Source organism: Erythrolamprus reginae, chromosome 6 (assembly GCF_031021105.1).
Source record: "Erythrolamprus reginae isolate rEryReg1 chromosome 6, rEryReg1.hap1, whole genome shotgun sequence".
Taxonomy (NCBI): domain Eukaryota; kingdom Metazoa; phylum Chordata; class Lepidosauria; order Squamata; family Dipsadidae; genus Erythrolamprus; species Erythrolamprus reginae.
The window spans coordinates 61,849,424-61,865,239 of NC_091955.1; the positions used below are offsets into that span (position 1 = coordinate 61,849,424).

At 38.4% G+C, this 15,816-nt stretch overlaps 1 protein-coding gene across 1 annotated transcript in view; it reads right to left on the reverse strand.

Moving 5' to 3' along the window:
• Positions 1 to 15,816, reverse strand: part of GRIN2B (glutamate ionotropic receptor NMDA type subunit 2B) — a 404,998-nt gene that overhangs the window by 28,909 nt on the left and 360,273 nt on the right. The window contains exons 8-9 of the mRNA XM_070755979.1: positions 13,435 to 13,560; positions 2,215 to 2,444 (exon numbers count right to left, since the gene is read on the reverse strand). Of these exons, the coding sequence (XP_070612080.1) occupies positions 2,215 to 2,444; positions 13,435 to 13,560 (356 nt within the window). The remainder of the gene's footprint in view (positions 1 to 2,214; positions 2,445 to 13,434; positions 13,561 to 15,816) is intronic.

Genomic DNA, 15,816 nt, shown 5'->3' on the forward strand with positions numbered 1-15,816 from the left:
CTCCGCATGCGTGGCTCTATCATTAACTCTTGTTCCAAATCCAAGGAGGAGGTAGATAATTGATCTCCTTCTGAGCTGTCTGCCACACTCTCTTCCTCCCTGTCACTCATGTCTTCTTAGTCAGAGGAGCCTTCATCATCAGATTCCACCGGGAGCAAAACAGGCCTGCGGCATGTGGATGTCTCCCCTACATCCACAGTCCTTGGGGCAGGAGCTGGGGGGGCAGTCCTTGGGGCAGAGCTAACCACAACAATTTAGCATGTGAATCCACAGTCCTTGGGGCAGGAGCTGGGGGGGGCAGTCCTTGGGGCAGAGCTAACCACAACAATTTAGCATGTGAATCAACTTTGCGGCTAAAACATATAAATACGTACCCCAGTGGGAGATGTACAAGGTTCCTCTTTCTACTTCATATTAGACATGAAAAAGCAAGTGATTCTTTCCCTTTATCCCTTTCTGCATGCCAAGTAAAATTGATCTGATTCCAGGTGTACCAGAAGTGGGATTCAGCAGGTTCTGACCAGTTCTAGAGAACTAGTAGTGGAAATTTTGAGTAGTTTGGCGAACTGGTAGAGGAAATTTGGAGAACCAGTAAATACCATCTCTGACTGGCTCCACCCCCATCTATACTCTGCCTCCCAAGTCCCAGCTGATTGGAAGGAAATGGGCATTTTGCAGTAACCTTCCCCTGAAGTGGGTAGGAATGGAGATTTTACATTATCCTTCCCCTGCCATGCCCACCAACCCACACCCACCAAGCCATGCTACACCCACCAAGCCATGCCCACAGAACCGATAGTAAAAAGAAAAAAGAATCTCACCACTGTAAACATAATTCTACTTTATTGAAATTAGGTGTGTATTGAACTTACTCCTACATTCATCGACGGAAATCGAAACATCCAGTGGTGGAATAAAATAATTTTATTATTATCTTCTGAACTAAATATAACACTCAATTTAGATTTTTAGTAATATCAATGGAATATGGTGTTCCCAAACTCCTGCAATTTAGTTTTAGCTAAGCATATAATCTTCATTTCAAACGCTATAATTTTAGTCTTATTTTTTATTCCTAGATCAAGTTTTAGATATTTTAAACTTAATATTATTAATAGCATGTTAAAATACCACATACCCATACAAAGAAAAAAAAAAATCAAAATTGGCATTTTCTTTGATTGTTTGATTGATTCTAGTTTTTATGCTGGTATTTGACCTAACTAAAATGAAACGGAAATTGATTTAATTTTATGCAAGAGGAAAAGGTTAAGAAAATTATGGGAATTTGTTTTTAAACCTACATGGCACTTATCTTTTATAACCTACTTATACTGCAGAAAAGAAATGCAATGCTTTTGTCTCCTCATCCTGTTAATATACTGGCTTAAGAGTCAATCTACCATGTTTTAAAACATTTCTCTTATAGGAAATTATAGGAAAATTGATAATCAATGGGGGGAAATTAGTGAATAAGGGAGAAAAAGCATTCTGCAACTTTATCCATATTTTTAAGTAGTTCCACTTTTAATTAAGTGTTAGGAGAAAAGGCAGGATTTTTCACACGTTGATAACAAAAGATCCATAGCTCTACAACAAGTCAGTTGTCAGTAGAGAGTGCAAGAACATTAAAATGAAGAAAAGTTGAATCTGAAAATTCTGGGGGAAACTTAAAATACAGGTCCTTGTATTACTACTTCGTGTACAATTATGTAAAGGGATAAATCACTTTATCTATTAATTAAAATAGGATAGGTCTAATATCTGTTACTGTGGAAGATCTCAACAAATAGTTTGTGATTCTTCCAAATAAGTTCTTTCTGTTTGAGAAAGATGCTGTTAGAGAATCACAGCCTCATAGCTCACAGGTAATAAGAAACATTTGCTGCACAATTTCTGTAATATGTCAAGTATTATAACATACCGTTTATACTATATGTTATCATTGTTAAAACAACATATGCCAATTGAAACCGCCCCGAGTTTTCGGAGAAGGGCGGCATACAAATCTAAATAATAATAATAATAATAATAATAATAATAATAATAATAATAATAATAATAATAATAATAATAATAATAATAGGAAGAAGAAGAAGCAGAAGAAGAAGAAGCAGAAGCAGAAGCAGAAGCAGAAGAAGAAGAAGAAGAAGAAGAAGAAGAAGAAGAAGAAGAAGAAGAAGAAAAAAACTTGGAATGGGGCAGGAGGATTACCTTTCTGTCACTCAATCCAGACACCTGGTCAACATATTCTTCTTGGATCATAAAGGCAGCCAAATTGGCAGTGTAACTGGCCAAAAAGATGACAGCAAAGAAGGCCCATACTGATACCATGATCTTGCTGGTAGTCCCTTTGGGATTCTGCACTGGCACAGAGTTGTTGAATACAAGGCCCCACAGTAGCCAGATAGCTTTACCAATAGTGAAAGATGGACCGCCAGGCTCTGAAATGACCAAAATATAGTAGAAAGTGTAAGAACTGGCACAACAAATTAGTCTAAGTAACGAATGAAATGGAATTTTAGCTTTATCCAATACCAGATGTTATGCTGTTGGCTAAGATTGTGATAAGACTGTGATAAAAGTCAACTCTAGTTCAAATGATGCTGCATTAGTTTACAGCATAATTTATGTACTAAAAGGTTAATTCCACAGTCCTCCATAATCCTGTTTGTGAATGTGGGCACAGAAGTGCAATCTCAGGATTAAATATGATTTAAATTGAAACCAGCAGTTTGTACTAGCTATACTCATCAGGCAATAAATGACAATAAATGGCAGACCTTCCTAAATCATTCTGTGTGCATTTTTAAGAGTTTGTGAGGAGTCCTTGGTGCTCTCTGATCTTGGTTGTTTTCTTGCAAACTTTCATTACCCAAATCAGTGATGGCAAAGCTTTTTTTCCCTTGGGTGCCGAAAGAGTGTGTGCACGTGCCATTGCGCATGTGTGAGTGCCCACACATCTAATTCAATGCCTGGGGAGTGTGAAAACAGTCCCCCCCCCGGAGACTGGAAATGGCCTGTTTTCCAACTTATGGTTGGTCCACTAGGCTTGTGTTTCACCATCCCCAGGCTCCAAAGGCTTCACTTGAGCTGGAGGAGGGTAACCACGCCCTCCCCCATCCCCCAGAGGCTCTCTGGAAGCCAAAAACACTCTCCCAGAGCCTCTGTGTGAGCCAAAAATCACCTGGCCGGCACACACATGCACGTCGGAGCTGAGCTAGGGCAAAGATTTGCGTGCCAGCAGATATGGCTCCACTTGCCACTTGTAGCACTGTGCCATAGGTTCGCCATCACTGACCCAAACTATGTTAACAACATTGATGATACCTATTTTGGGTAATGAAATGTCAGCAAAAACCTCCCCAACAACAACCCCAAGCTCAGAGGGCACCAGTGACCCCTCATTTCAACCCGAAGTTACAAATATTCTCCTTTAAGAGTTTGTGTATTGTAACATCTACATAAATGAATACATTGCATAAAACAGGTGCATATATTCCTTTTTTTAACAGTTCTTCTCCATCAATCGTCATCAAACTTTTGTAACTTGGTACCTAGAAATATGCTGGATCCAAAACTCTCATACCCAACATGACGGATGGCCAAATTAACTAGAAATTTGGCTGTTGGAGGCTTGATATATCTGAGTGTATCAGATGGGAAGGCTGAATTAATATATTTTCTCAGTTATTAAGAGACGTCTTTCATACATTATTCACATTTCTAAATAAAGAAAACACATTTTGCATGCCTAAGATATTGTAGTTGGAAATGTGACAACCCTAAAATGGAATAGTTGCCTTGAGAAAAGTTGGGTAGGTCATCAACAAAAATTAGTGAATAGAAACATGAGCTTGGGGTTAAGATAGTCCAATACAGTTGGAATTTGGACTGAGAGGCTTGTTAGATAACCAGTCACTGCCTGGCATCCTAATAATCAAACCCTGGACTGTTGGGTAGATGAATTCTATTTATTATGAGTACCCCAAAGAAGTATACAAAGAATAAAGGATGGAACAAAAATATCAATTAATTTGCTTTATATTAATAGGCATTATTATACACCCTGAAAAACTACTAACTGCAAGCCATTCCAGCAACAATTGTTAGGCAGGGATTTACAGTATATGCAAGTGCAAATATAAAGTCAAATGCAAATGCACATATGCAAATATGCTATACTACTCTTAGCATTTTTCATTGTAATACAGAGACAGGTATATTTTTCATAATATTTTTCTGAGATATTTAGAAATACTCCCTTGAGGAAATATGATTTCAAAATGATACAGATTCTGTAATGGCTATGAAAATATCCCCATACATGGAATAGACATACACATGGAAAAAATATCATTAAAAAAAAATTGGTTTCTACAATGTCATTATGAATTGAGTCAGCATTATCCCTTCAGTGAACTACAAGATAAAAATAATATTGTCAATTTGAAGCATATAAATTGTTATTGAGATTTCATTTATACAAAAGGTTTTGTGATGGGGGTCGTTACATTTCAGACTGAAGCATATAGGCTTCAGTCAGGTCCTCCATTCTGGAGGGAAAATTCTGACTGTTGATTGGCTAGGCTGGCAGCTCCCTATAAAAGGGCTCGTTGTCAGTCTTTGCTGGGTTGTAAATAGTTGCCAAATAAAAAGCTGTTATTTGGAAGCCACTTCTGTCTGCCTCTTCCATTCACCCTGTCTAACACTGGTGACGAAGGTGGGATTGAAAGGTAGATAGGCCAGAAAAGGGCTTACAATCTCGCAATAAGTCTTTGACAAACTGCCTTTCTAAAGCACCATCTCAGCCAACATGATGATACTTCCAAAGACCACCCTCACTCTCCAGATTGTGTTGGATAAGGCCAGGGCAGCTGAAGCATTCACTAGGTCGAGTGAGTTACTACAGCAACCAAGCAGCCTGAAAAGCATGTGAAAGATGGTCAATGTGTGTCACAAGAGCTCGGTGCGAAATTCTCACCTGACAGAGATGAGGAGGTTTGCCGCTTTTAATTCAAAAAGGGCAAAGTGGCAAACACATCTGATGATAGATTTCCATCATGTGCCAGCTGCAGAGGGCACTATCACTGAACCAACTGCCGATACCGTGAGGCCATCTGACAACATCATGGTCATCTAGCAAGAGTCTGCCGCGCCAAGCTACCTTCACCACAGGCAACATGAAGAGCAACATGCAAACCTGGCTATGTCAAGAAACGTCAACATGGTGGTTGACAGCCACATGGCTATGTCAAGCAGTCTCAACATGGTGATTGGCAGTGAGGCCTGCCAAACAACAATCTGGCAAACAACCACACCACACCGAAAGAAGCTGCAAGTCACCATCCTGCTCAAGGGGTCACCATGCAGCCACACTGCAACAAGCAATCCCAGGGATCCAGAAAAAAACATCTGTGGCGCCAAGAGCTGGGCTGACTGACTACCAAGACAACTGCATTCCAGTCATTGGTTGCAGCACCTTCCTGAGCTGAAATCCAGGAACTTCCATTGGTTGAGGCCGGGATCAACAGAAGCTCATCCAACCTGACTGCTCACCCACTCCGATTGAGCTGCGCAAGTCAAAGACCAACTAAAGGCCTTGCCTACCTGGTGACTATTTCATATTGAGTTAGTCCAACTAAGAGGGGAGGGATGTTACATTCTTAGATGAAGCACATAGGCTTCAGTCAGGTGCTCAACTCTGGAGGGAAAATACTGACTGATGATTGGCTAGATCAGTGTTTCCCAACCTTGGCAACTTGAAGATATCTGGACTTCAACTCCCAGAATTCCCCAGCCAGCATTCGCTGGCTGGGGAATTCTGGGAGTTGAAGTCCAGATATCTTCAAGTTGCCAAGGTTGGGAAACACTGGGCTAGATTATCTGGCAGCTCCCTATAAAAGGGCTGGCTGTCAGACAGAGCCTTTGCTGACTTGTAAATAGTTGCCAAATAAAGATCTATTGGTTTTGAAGCCACTTCTGTCTCCCTCTTCCATTCACCCTATCTAATGGGGAAGTGCTGGAATGTTCTCTTTGTAACTAGGCAACAACATTCTACTTTTCTTTGACCTGTTGCCCTCAACTGTAAATTTTGTCAAGACAGTTGGTGGTCTTTGTGCTTGCCTACTAGTAAGGTATTTGACTTGAATCTTCTTATATATTCTTCTATCACTTCATATAATGATTTGTTTAACCAACCACATAGTTTTATACTTATTCAAGGGTGCAAAGGAATGGTGTGGAAGAAAGATTTTCTTGAGTCACAGTTTCTCTCTTTCTGCATTTGTACAGAACTTAGTTGAACCAATTCCCTAGTGTCTATTAACCATACTATTAATACATGCAGCGACTTGGACTGACTTTCAATAAGAATTGAATGAATGTACCTAATGACAAATCTGGCTTCTCTGTATGCAATTCAGATGAGATGTTATTATGAGAAACATTCATTTTGCATTTCATGGCTTTTTGAAAATTCAACAGTGAAGTTTTTCATCAACATTAATTTTTCCATACAAATTAATTTATAGGTCTTATAATTTGCATTTTTAAAAATCTGAATATGCAAGTGAGGGCCATTTAAAAGAAAGAAATACTGCAGAATTATAGACTTCATATTTGTTTATTACACTGAAACACTACTGAAAATTTGCATTACTTTAAGTTATAGGAGTAGTATAAAATTTCCATGTGCTATTGGCATTAAAATAAAAAATAAAAATAAAAGCTTGTGTGTTGGGAATGTGATGATAGAAGCATGATTAGGATTCTGAATGCATATTTATCTTGAAAAAATCTATTTGTGACCACACTATGGTATACACTTTGCTGCTAAAATACAAAACAAAAGTACTCCACAACCTTAGCTAAACCTCTAAGCATAATTTTTGAAAAATCCTTCAGGATTAGCCTCTTACCCAACTTGTGGTCACTAGACACACATCCTATTTTCGAAAAAGAAGATTCAAGTAACGTTGAAAATTACAGACCAATCTCTTTGGGTTGCGTCACTTGTAAAGTCATGGAATCAATCATAAACCAATCATAAAACACTCTGCTTAGAAACTAATAACCTATTCTCCAACAAACAATTTGGTTTCAGGAAAAAATATCCTGCAATCTGCAGCTCTTACAATGCAAAAAATATATGGACCACTCAACTTGATCAGGGTAAAACAATATACGAGAATTTACACATACCTTTGTAAAGTCTTTGATTCAGTAGTACACATCAAATTACTTCTGAAACTAAAATCCCATGGCATCTCTGGACCACTACATGATTGGATAACTGCATTCTTGTCTAACTGACAACAGTGGTCAAAATAGGGATGCCATATCAAATCCTGCTCCTGTCAATAGTGGTGTCCCTCAAGGAGGTGTTCTACGACCAACACTCTTCATACTCTACATAAACAATCTTTGTGATCATATATAAACAACTGTGTTCTCTTTGCTGATGATGTTAAACTATTTAATACCGCTGATAACGCTGCTACCCTTCAAAAAGACTTGGACCATGTAGCAGAATGGCCAGACAACTAGCAACTTCAAATCTCAACCAACAAATGCTCTGTCTTACACACTGGCAAAAAGAATCAGAATACAAAATACAAACTTGACCGTCACTCTGTCAAAGACCTTGGAGTATTCATAACCAATGACCTAAGTGCTAGAGTCCATTGCAACAACATTGCCAAAAAAGCAATAAGATTGTTAATCTAACCTTACTTAGCTTTTTCTCTGGCAATATTATACTGCTAACCAAAGCTTACAAAACATTTGTTAGACCAATTCTGAAATACAGCTCACCTGTCTGGAACCAGCATTGCATATCAGACATTAATACAATCGAGAGAGTCCAGAAATATTTCACAAGAAGAGTCCCTCACTCCTCTGCTCGCAATACAATACCCTATTCCACCAGACTTGAAATACTGAAATTAAACTATTTATAACTACGTCGCCTTTGATCTGATCTAAATATAGTTCATAAAATCATATACCAAAATGTCCTTCCTGTTAATGACTAGTTCATCTTCAACTGCAGCAATACATGAGCACATAATAGATTCAAACTAAATGTAAACCGCTCCAAACTCAACTGCAGAAAATATGACTTCAGCAATAGAGTGATCGGTGTCTGGAATGCACTACCTGACTATGGTTTCTTCCCCAAACTCCAAAAACTTTAACATTAGACTGTCTACAGTTGACCTCTCCCCATTTCTAAGACATCTGTAAGGGGGGGGGGTGCATAAGAGCTCTACTGTGCCTATTGTCCCTGTCCTACTGTCTTATTGTCCTCTTTTATTATTACTTTATACAAACTACTACTATCCTATACATGTTTGACAAATAAATAAATAAAATAAATAAAGCTTCTTAAATGATTATCAGATGCTGATAATAAGTGTTTCATGGCCAAGTACCTACTATGGATGGTTGGATGGATGAATGGTTTGTTTTTATTGGTTTTGTTAGCTTATTGTGTTTCACTTCTACCTTACTATGCAAAAATTTTAAAAAGTTATATTTAAGATTTGGAATACATTTTCTCACAAGATAAGATATTTATGCAATTACTTTCCTTCAAAAATAAATATTTGTAAACATTTTATCACAATTTTTTTTAAAAAGTTAGCATCAGGTTTCTGACACACTTATTTGTTTTTGTCATAACTGTAGTGCAACATTTAGAGAAATTCAAAATCTAAAGGATAACATTTTAGTGAGCACATTATATAAGTACTACAATATAAATATGGGTTTTTTGGGAAATACACAGAGAATAGATGCCTCAAAAAAATTATTATAAAGGATTACAAGGAAGTGGATGGAAGTTTCACAGAATCTTCAAACATATTATTTTGAAATAACCCACTAAACCATTGCTGGAGCAAAAGTCTGTAAAGATTCTCAGTCATCCAGGCCATGGTTGTCTCAAAGGTGCTTTCTCAAGAGGCAACTGGACTTTCTTGTTTTCCATTCTTTCATTCCCCATTATCCTATCAGAGTTGAAGTAGCTTCTTGGATGAAAAGCGAAACGTCTTCAAAAGAAAAAAAAAACAAGAAAGTCTAGTTGCCTCTTTAGGAAATTAGGAAAATGTTCCTAATTACAACCTAAAATAAATTGAAAGGTAATTATATTAAGAATGGAATATTTATAATATTATATCATCATCATTATTTTAACCATTGTCTATCCACTGCAGGGTGTTTCCAACCAATACGGTCCTGAGCTTTCCTTGACCAATTGGGTTCATAATGTCCTTGATCCATCTTGTTTTAGGTCACTTTTGTGGATGCTTTTTATCAAGTGGGATCCATTCTATGACTTGGTCCATCTGTCATCAGTTTTTCTTGCTATGTGACCAGTCCATTTCCATTTCAATTCTTTTAGTCTCTTGATATTGTATACTTTTGTTTGTTCTCTAATCCATTTGCAGATCTTTCTATCTTGACTTGTAATGCTGAACATGTATCTTCCCATGGCTCTTTGTGCCACTCGTAGCTTTTGTATTGATTTTGAGGTTAGTGTCCATGTGTTCATTGGCCTATGTTAGAACAGGTAACTGATCACAAACTTTTCTCTTCAGGCATAGGGGGAGGTTGTTATTGAAAATTTTGCTTAGCTTGTGAATGCCTGCCAACCACATTTAACACGGCATTCAATTTCCTTTATTGTATCATCTTCCACCCGAAATTCATTGGCCAAGGTATACTGTATATAGTGGTCTAGTATGTCTAGTTCTTCTCCAGATATAAATTATTTTCTTCTTTTACTGAATTTATTAAACATAAGTTGGCTCTTTTTCAGATTTATTTTTAAGCCAAATGGTTCTCCTGCTTCATGTAGCTCTTCTGTGTATCTTTGTAGCTCTTCTGGGTCTTGTGAGAAGAGAATAACATCATGTGCAAATCTTAAGTGATTTAAAAAGGGGCCATTAATTTTTGTTCCAACTTTTGTCCAGTTTAGTATGCATAATGCTTTTTCAAGGCAGGCTTAGAAAAGGATAGGTGATATTTTATCACCTTGTTATACACCTTGTTCTATGTTGATTTCCATTTTAAAACTATTAAGGCAAATTGTCACCATTGGTTTTTTATATATTGACACTAGTAAGTTTATGTAAACAGTGTCTACACATTGGTTGAGCAATGCATTAATTATTGCTGGCTGGAATACTGAGCCAAACGCCTTTCTGTAGTCAATGAAAGCCATGCACAGAGGCATAGTACATTTGCTGTGTCTTTCAATGGCTTCCTGAACACCTGGATGTGATCTATTGGGCTGTAACCACAATATTATATAGACACTTATATAACACAATAATAATCTTAAGCAAATGTTTTTCTTTCAAGAAATACACAGCATCATATTATCATATCCATCATAACCACAAAGGTATTACTATTTAAATCATTTTTCTAACAAAAATAATTACATTACCAATTCCTTTATAGGGAGGGCATCATTTAGCCAAAATATGTGTTATCATGATTTATTTATTCATTCCACTATCTATCCTCCACATAATTGAATCCTTGTGTATACATACCAATATTGTGTACATTAATGTGTGCCTACATACATCCTTTTAGATATGTATACTAGTCACACACACAATCCACAACACTCTAACATTGCTTTATTTTAAGATTTGGCAAAAATTATATTAAAACTGTCCTTTTTTCAAGATGTAGAAAGCTGGAGACATAAATCTGCTTATGGCAAAATTGACAAACATTTGAAAAGATGTTCCAGAAACATTCCTTTCTAAATATGTTAGCACTATTGTCTTAGAGATAAAACAGAACATACTAAGGAGGGGACCATTTAACAGTTTAGAGAAGCCAGAAGTACACCCACTTCTTTTCATCTGCTCTAGTATCTGTCTTAGTTCTCTAATCATAAATCAACTGGTTAGACTTGCTCTTTTCATTTTTATTCTCCCCTTCCTGAGTTTCTGTAAATTTCCGGATTTTCACCTTTTGAATTGATTTCATTCCATTTCTGCATTAGTTTGAAAATACGTGGAAATATTAGCAGAAGCAAGGCAGGGAAACTGATAAAAACTTTCTATCCATCAAGTAATCAGGGATACAAATAATAAGTGCATTATGTGCCTACCATACCATTAGAAACATAGAAGACTGACGGCAGAAAAAGACCCCATGGTCCATCTAGTCTGCCCTTTTACTATTTCCTGTATTTTATCTTACAATGGATATATGTTTATCCCAGGCATGTTTAAATTCGGTTACTGTGGATTTACCAACCACGTCTGCTGGAAGTTTGTTCCAAGGATCTACTACTCTTTCAGTAAAGTAATATTTTCTCATGTTGCCTTTGATCTTTCCCCCAACTAACTTCAGATTGTGTCCCCTTGTTCTTGTGTTCACTTTCCTGTTAAAAACACTTCCCTCCTGAACCCTATTTAACCCTTTAACATATTTAAATGTTTCGATCATGTCCCCCCTTTTCCTTCTGTCTTCCAGACTATACAAATTGAGTTCATTAAGTCTTTCCTGATACGTTTTATACTTCAGACCTTCCACCATTCTTGTAGCCCGTCTTTGGACCCGTTCAATTTTGTCAATATCTTTTTGTAGGTGAGGTCTCCAGAACTGAACACAGTACTCCAAATGTGGTCTCACCAGCGCTCTATATAAGGGGATCACAATCTCCCTCTTCCTGCTTGTTATACCTCTAGCTATGCAGCCAAGCATCCTACTTGCCTTTCCTACTGCCCGACCACACTGCTCACCCATTTTGAGACTGTCAGAAATCACTATCCTTAAATCCTTCTCTTCTGAAGTTTTTGCTAACACAGAACTGCCAATGCAATACTCAGATTTAGGATTCCTTTTCCCCAAGTGCATTATTTTACATTTGGAAACATTAAACTGCAGTTTCCATTGCTTTGACCATTTATCTAGTAACGCTAAATCATTTACCATATTACAGACCCCTCCAGGAATATCAACCCTATTGCACACTTTAGAGTCATCGGCAAATAGGCAAACCTTCCCTACCAAACCTTCCCCTATGTCACTCACAAACATATTAAAAAGAATAGGACCCAGAACAGACCCTTGTGGCACACCGCTTGTAACCTGTCTCTGCTCAGAATACTCGCCATTAACAATAACTCTCTGATGTCTATGCTTCAGCCAGCTTGAAATCCACTGAACTATCCAGGGATTAAGTCCAATCTTCACTAATTTATCTATCAGCTCTTTATGTGGAACCGTATCAAAGGCTTTGCTGAAGTCCAGATAGGCAATTCTCTATTATTAGTACCAATATGCTGCTGATACAGTTCTACAGAGGAAATTGACCTCTGTACCTCTATAACTGTCTGGTTTGGTTCTGCCACCCAACAAGACCGACACAGACTTCAGGGGATAATCAGAACTGCAGAAAAAACAATTGCTGCCAATCTGCCTTCCACTGAGGACCTGTATAATGCGCGAGTCAAAAAGAGGGCTGTGAAAATATTTACTGACCCCTCGCATCCTGGACATAAATGGTTTCAACTCCTACCCTCAAAATGTCACTACAGAGCAGTACACACCCAGACAACTAGACATAAGAACAGTTTTTTCCTGAACGCCATCACTCAACACTGTCAAACTCTTTACTAAGTTTGCACTTCTATTTATACTAGTTTTTTCTCATCATTCCTACTATTTAGGAATAACTTGTTGCTTGTATCCTAAGATTTTTATTAATACTGATTGTTTCTTCATTGCTTATTTGACCCCTATGACAATCATTAAGTGTTGTACCACACGATTCTTGACAAATCTATATTTTCTTTTATGTACACTTAGAGCACATACACTAAGACAAATTCCTTGTGTGTCCAATCAGACGTGGCCAATATTCTATTCTATTTTTCTCTATATCAGGTATATAAACATTGTAATATCTTTGTATACTACCAATACGTACTTGACTGACTAACTAACTGACTAACTAACTAACTAAATAAATAAACTAATAAACAAACAAACAATAACAAAACAATAACATTTTACACAGTTGTTAATATCTCCAACTAAATTAATATTTCCATTTGACAATAACTTTACTTTTAAAACGTTGCAAAATAAATATATGCAAAAGATTTGGCTTCTAGTTTCTAATCTTGTTAGAAATGAACATTTCAGTATCTTGTGCTGCAGAGCTGCTTTATCATTCAAAGAGATCCATTCAGATTTGCTGCTGTTTGTGGACTATTTTTTCTTCCCTTTAGGCATGAGGGAAAAGGTCTGTACATGACTGATTTCTGGAGAACATCTATTTATGTGGTCACTAGAGTTGACATCAACCATGGTTGACATGTATACCAATGGAGAAGAAGTGTATTTCTGTCCAATATGGATTATAAAGATTGCATGATAAAAGATGTGTCTCCTTACCTCTGCCATCAGCCAGACACCGATTGTATCCCACAGGGCTGAAGTATTCAAAGACAAAGACAGCCACCGCAGAGATTATAAGCAGCATTACAAACATCATCACCCACACATCAGCACTGAATGGCTCTGGACAGAAAAGGACAGGTAATTATTTCCACAGGAACCTTTCCAGCATACACCAGAGTGCAAACCACTAGACATCTAATTATATCTTCTGAAATAGCTTGACTAAACTTATAGAGGGATCTTATATATCGTCTAAAATGTTGTAAACCAAACCTCACAGTGACTAAACAATGTTGAGTTGGTCTTCTTACATTTCTGTTACATTATGCGACGGTGGCAAATATCTGTAGATCGAGTGTAGGTTGAGGGTGGAGGTTCATTGTCTGAACTTGTGGGTTGGTTTCCCAAAGTTTTGTTGCCAAGCTATGTAACATCTTCAATGGGGTATAGTGCTCTAGGACAGTGATGGTAAAGCTATGGCACGGGTGCCACAGGTGGCACACGGAGCCATATCTGCTGGCACACAAGCCGTTGCCCTAGCTCAGCTCCAATGTGCATGTGTGTGCCGACCAGCTGATTTTTGGCTCACACAGAGACTCTGGGAGGGCATTTTTGGCTTCCAGAAAGTCTCTGGAGGGATGGGGGAGGACGTTTTTATCCAGGAAAGCTCTTGGAGCCTGGGGAGGGCGAAACGCGAGCCTACTGGGCCCACCAGAAGTTGGGAAAAAAGCTGTTTCCATCCTCCAGAGGGCTTCTGGAAGGCAGGAGAAGGTGTTTTTGCCCTCCCCAGGCAATTATGGGTGAATCATGGGTGTGGGCACTCGCACATGTGTGATAGTGCACCTGCGTGCCCTTTTAGCACCCAAGGAAAAAAAGTCTTGCCATCACTGCTCTAGGATGTTACCTAACCTGGTAAAAAAACATTCGGAAATGAACTCACAAGCTCGGAGAATGAACCCCCACCCTCATCTGTTACATTATTCTAGATTACTACTAGTTATGGGAAAGAGGGAGCATTCATTAATGGCTCCACCATTAAGCTACATTTTAGCATATATACATGGACATTTACCTTCACCTGTACTTTCAAGTACTTCTTCCCTGTAAGAATTTGAAGTTGGCTTTTATAAAAATGAATACTGAAATGTATAGGAAGCTAAAGCATTCACTTAGTATTACATTCTGCCATCTGACTTTCTCAAACTGCAGCATTCTCGGCATCCTGCCTGAACATTGCATTAATCACAAAGTCCTACTCAATCACAGGGTTGACGTGTCTTTTCTTTCAATCTCCAATTTTGTGTCTTTAACAAAATTAAATGCAGAAGTAGACAAAGAATCCAAAGAAACATAAGCACAATTAAAAGTTTACGGAACATAGAGGAATATATCTTATTGATAATCTTAGCAGTTTTCAATGTCATTAATCACACTAGCATTCTGAATTTGCCATGTGGCTGGGCCTGGGGATGTATATGTGACTCTACCCCTACATACTTTTTTTCCTGCTTGCTTTTGGTTTATGGATTTGGAGCAAGTCACTGGATTTCTCACAAAAAATATCTTGATTAGTGATGGGCGAACCCAACGGTGTTCGGGTTCGGCAAGTTCGGACGAACTTTGCACAAAATTCGGCTGAACCCAAACCCGAACGGTTCGTGGCGCCAAAGCTCCGCTCCCGGAATCCCATCATTTTTTATTTTTATGGATTTTTAATTTTTATTTATTTTTATTTTTACGAAAAAGGATGCCGCAGCGGCGCTGCAAGCAAAGGGAAGTCCTTTCACGTAAAAATAAAAACTTTTATTTTTACATGAAAAGATCTCCCTTTGCTTGCAGCGCTGCTGTGGCATTCTTTTTCGTAAAAAAAAAAAATTTTTTTTACATGAAAAGACCTCCCTTTGAAGGAGCTGGGGAATCCCTCCCACGAAGAGATTCCAGGGGCGGAGCTTTGATGTCATGTATACTGGCAGGTTGCTAAGGATGCCAAAGTGATCCCTTCCTGGATTCCATGGAATCCAGGAAGTGTTCACTTTGGCATCCTTAGCAACCTGCCAGCATATGTGATGTCAAAGCTCCACCCCCGGAATCTCTTCATGGGATTCCCCAGCTCCTTTTGTGCCTCCCTCCCAGCCTCCCGACCGGCCGACAGCTCCCCGGTGTTCGCCTTCCTCCGCCGCCACCGGCGCCCAGCTCCTCGTCCTCTTCTCAGCAGATGACAGACAGGCGGTGGCTTTCGCGGTGTTTGGCACAAACGCCGAACTAAAGCATGATTTTTTAAAATAATTCAGGTTCAGGTCCAGCATGCCGAACACCACAAAATTCTGTACGGACCCGAATTGTGCGGGTTCGGTTCGCCCAACACTAATCTTTAAT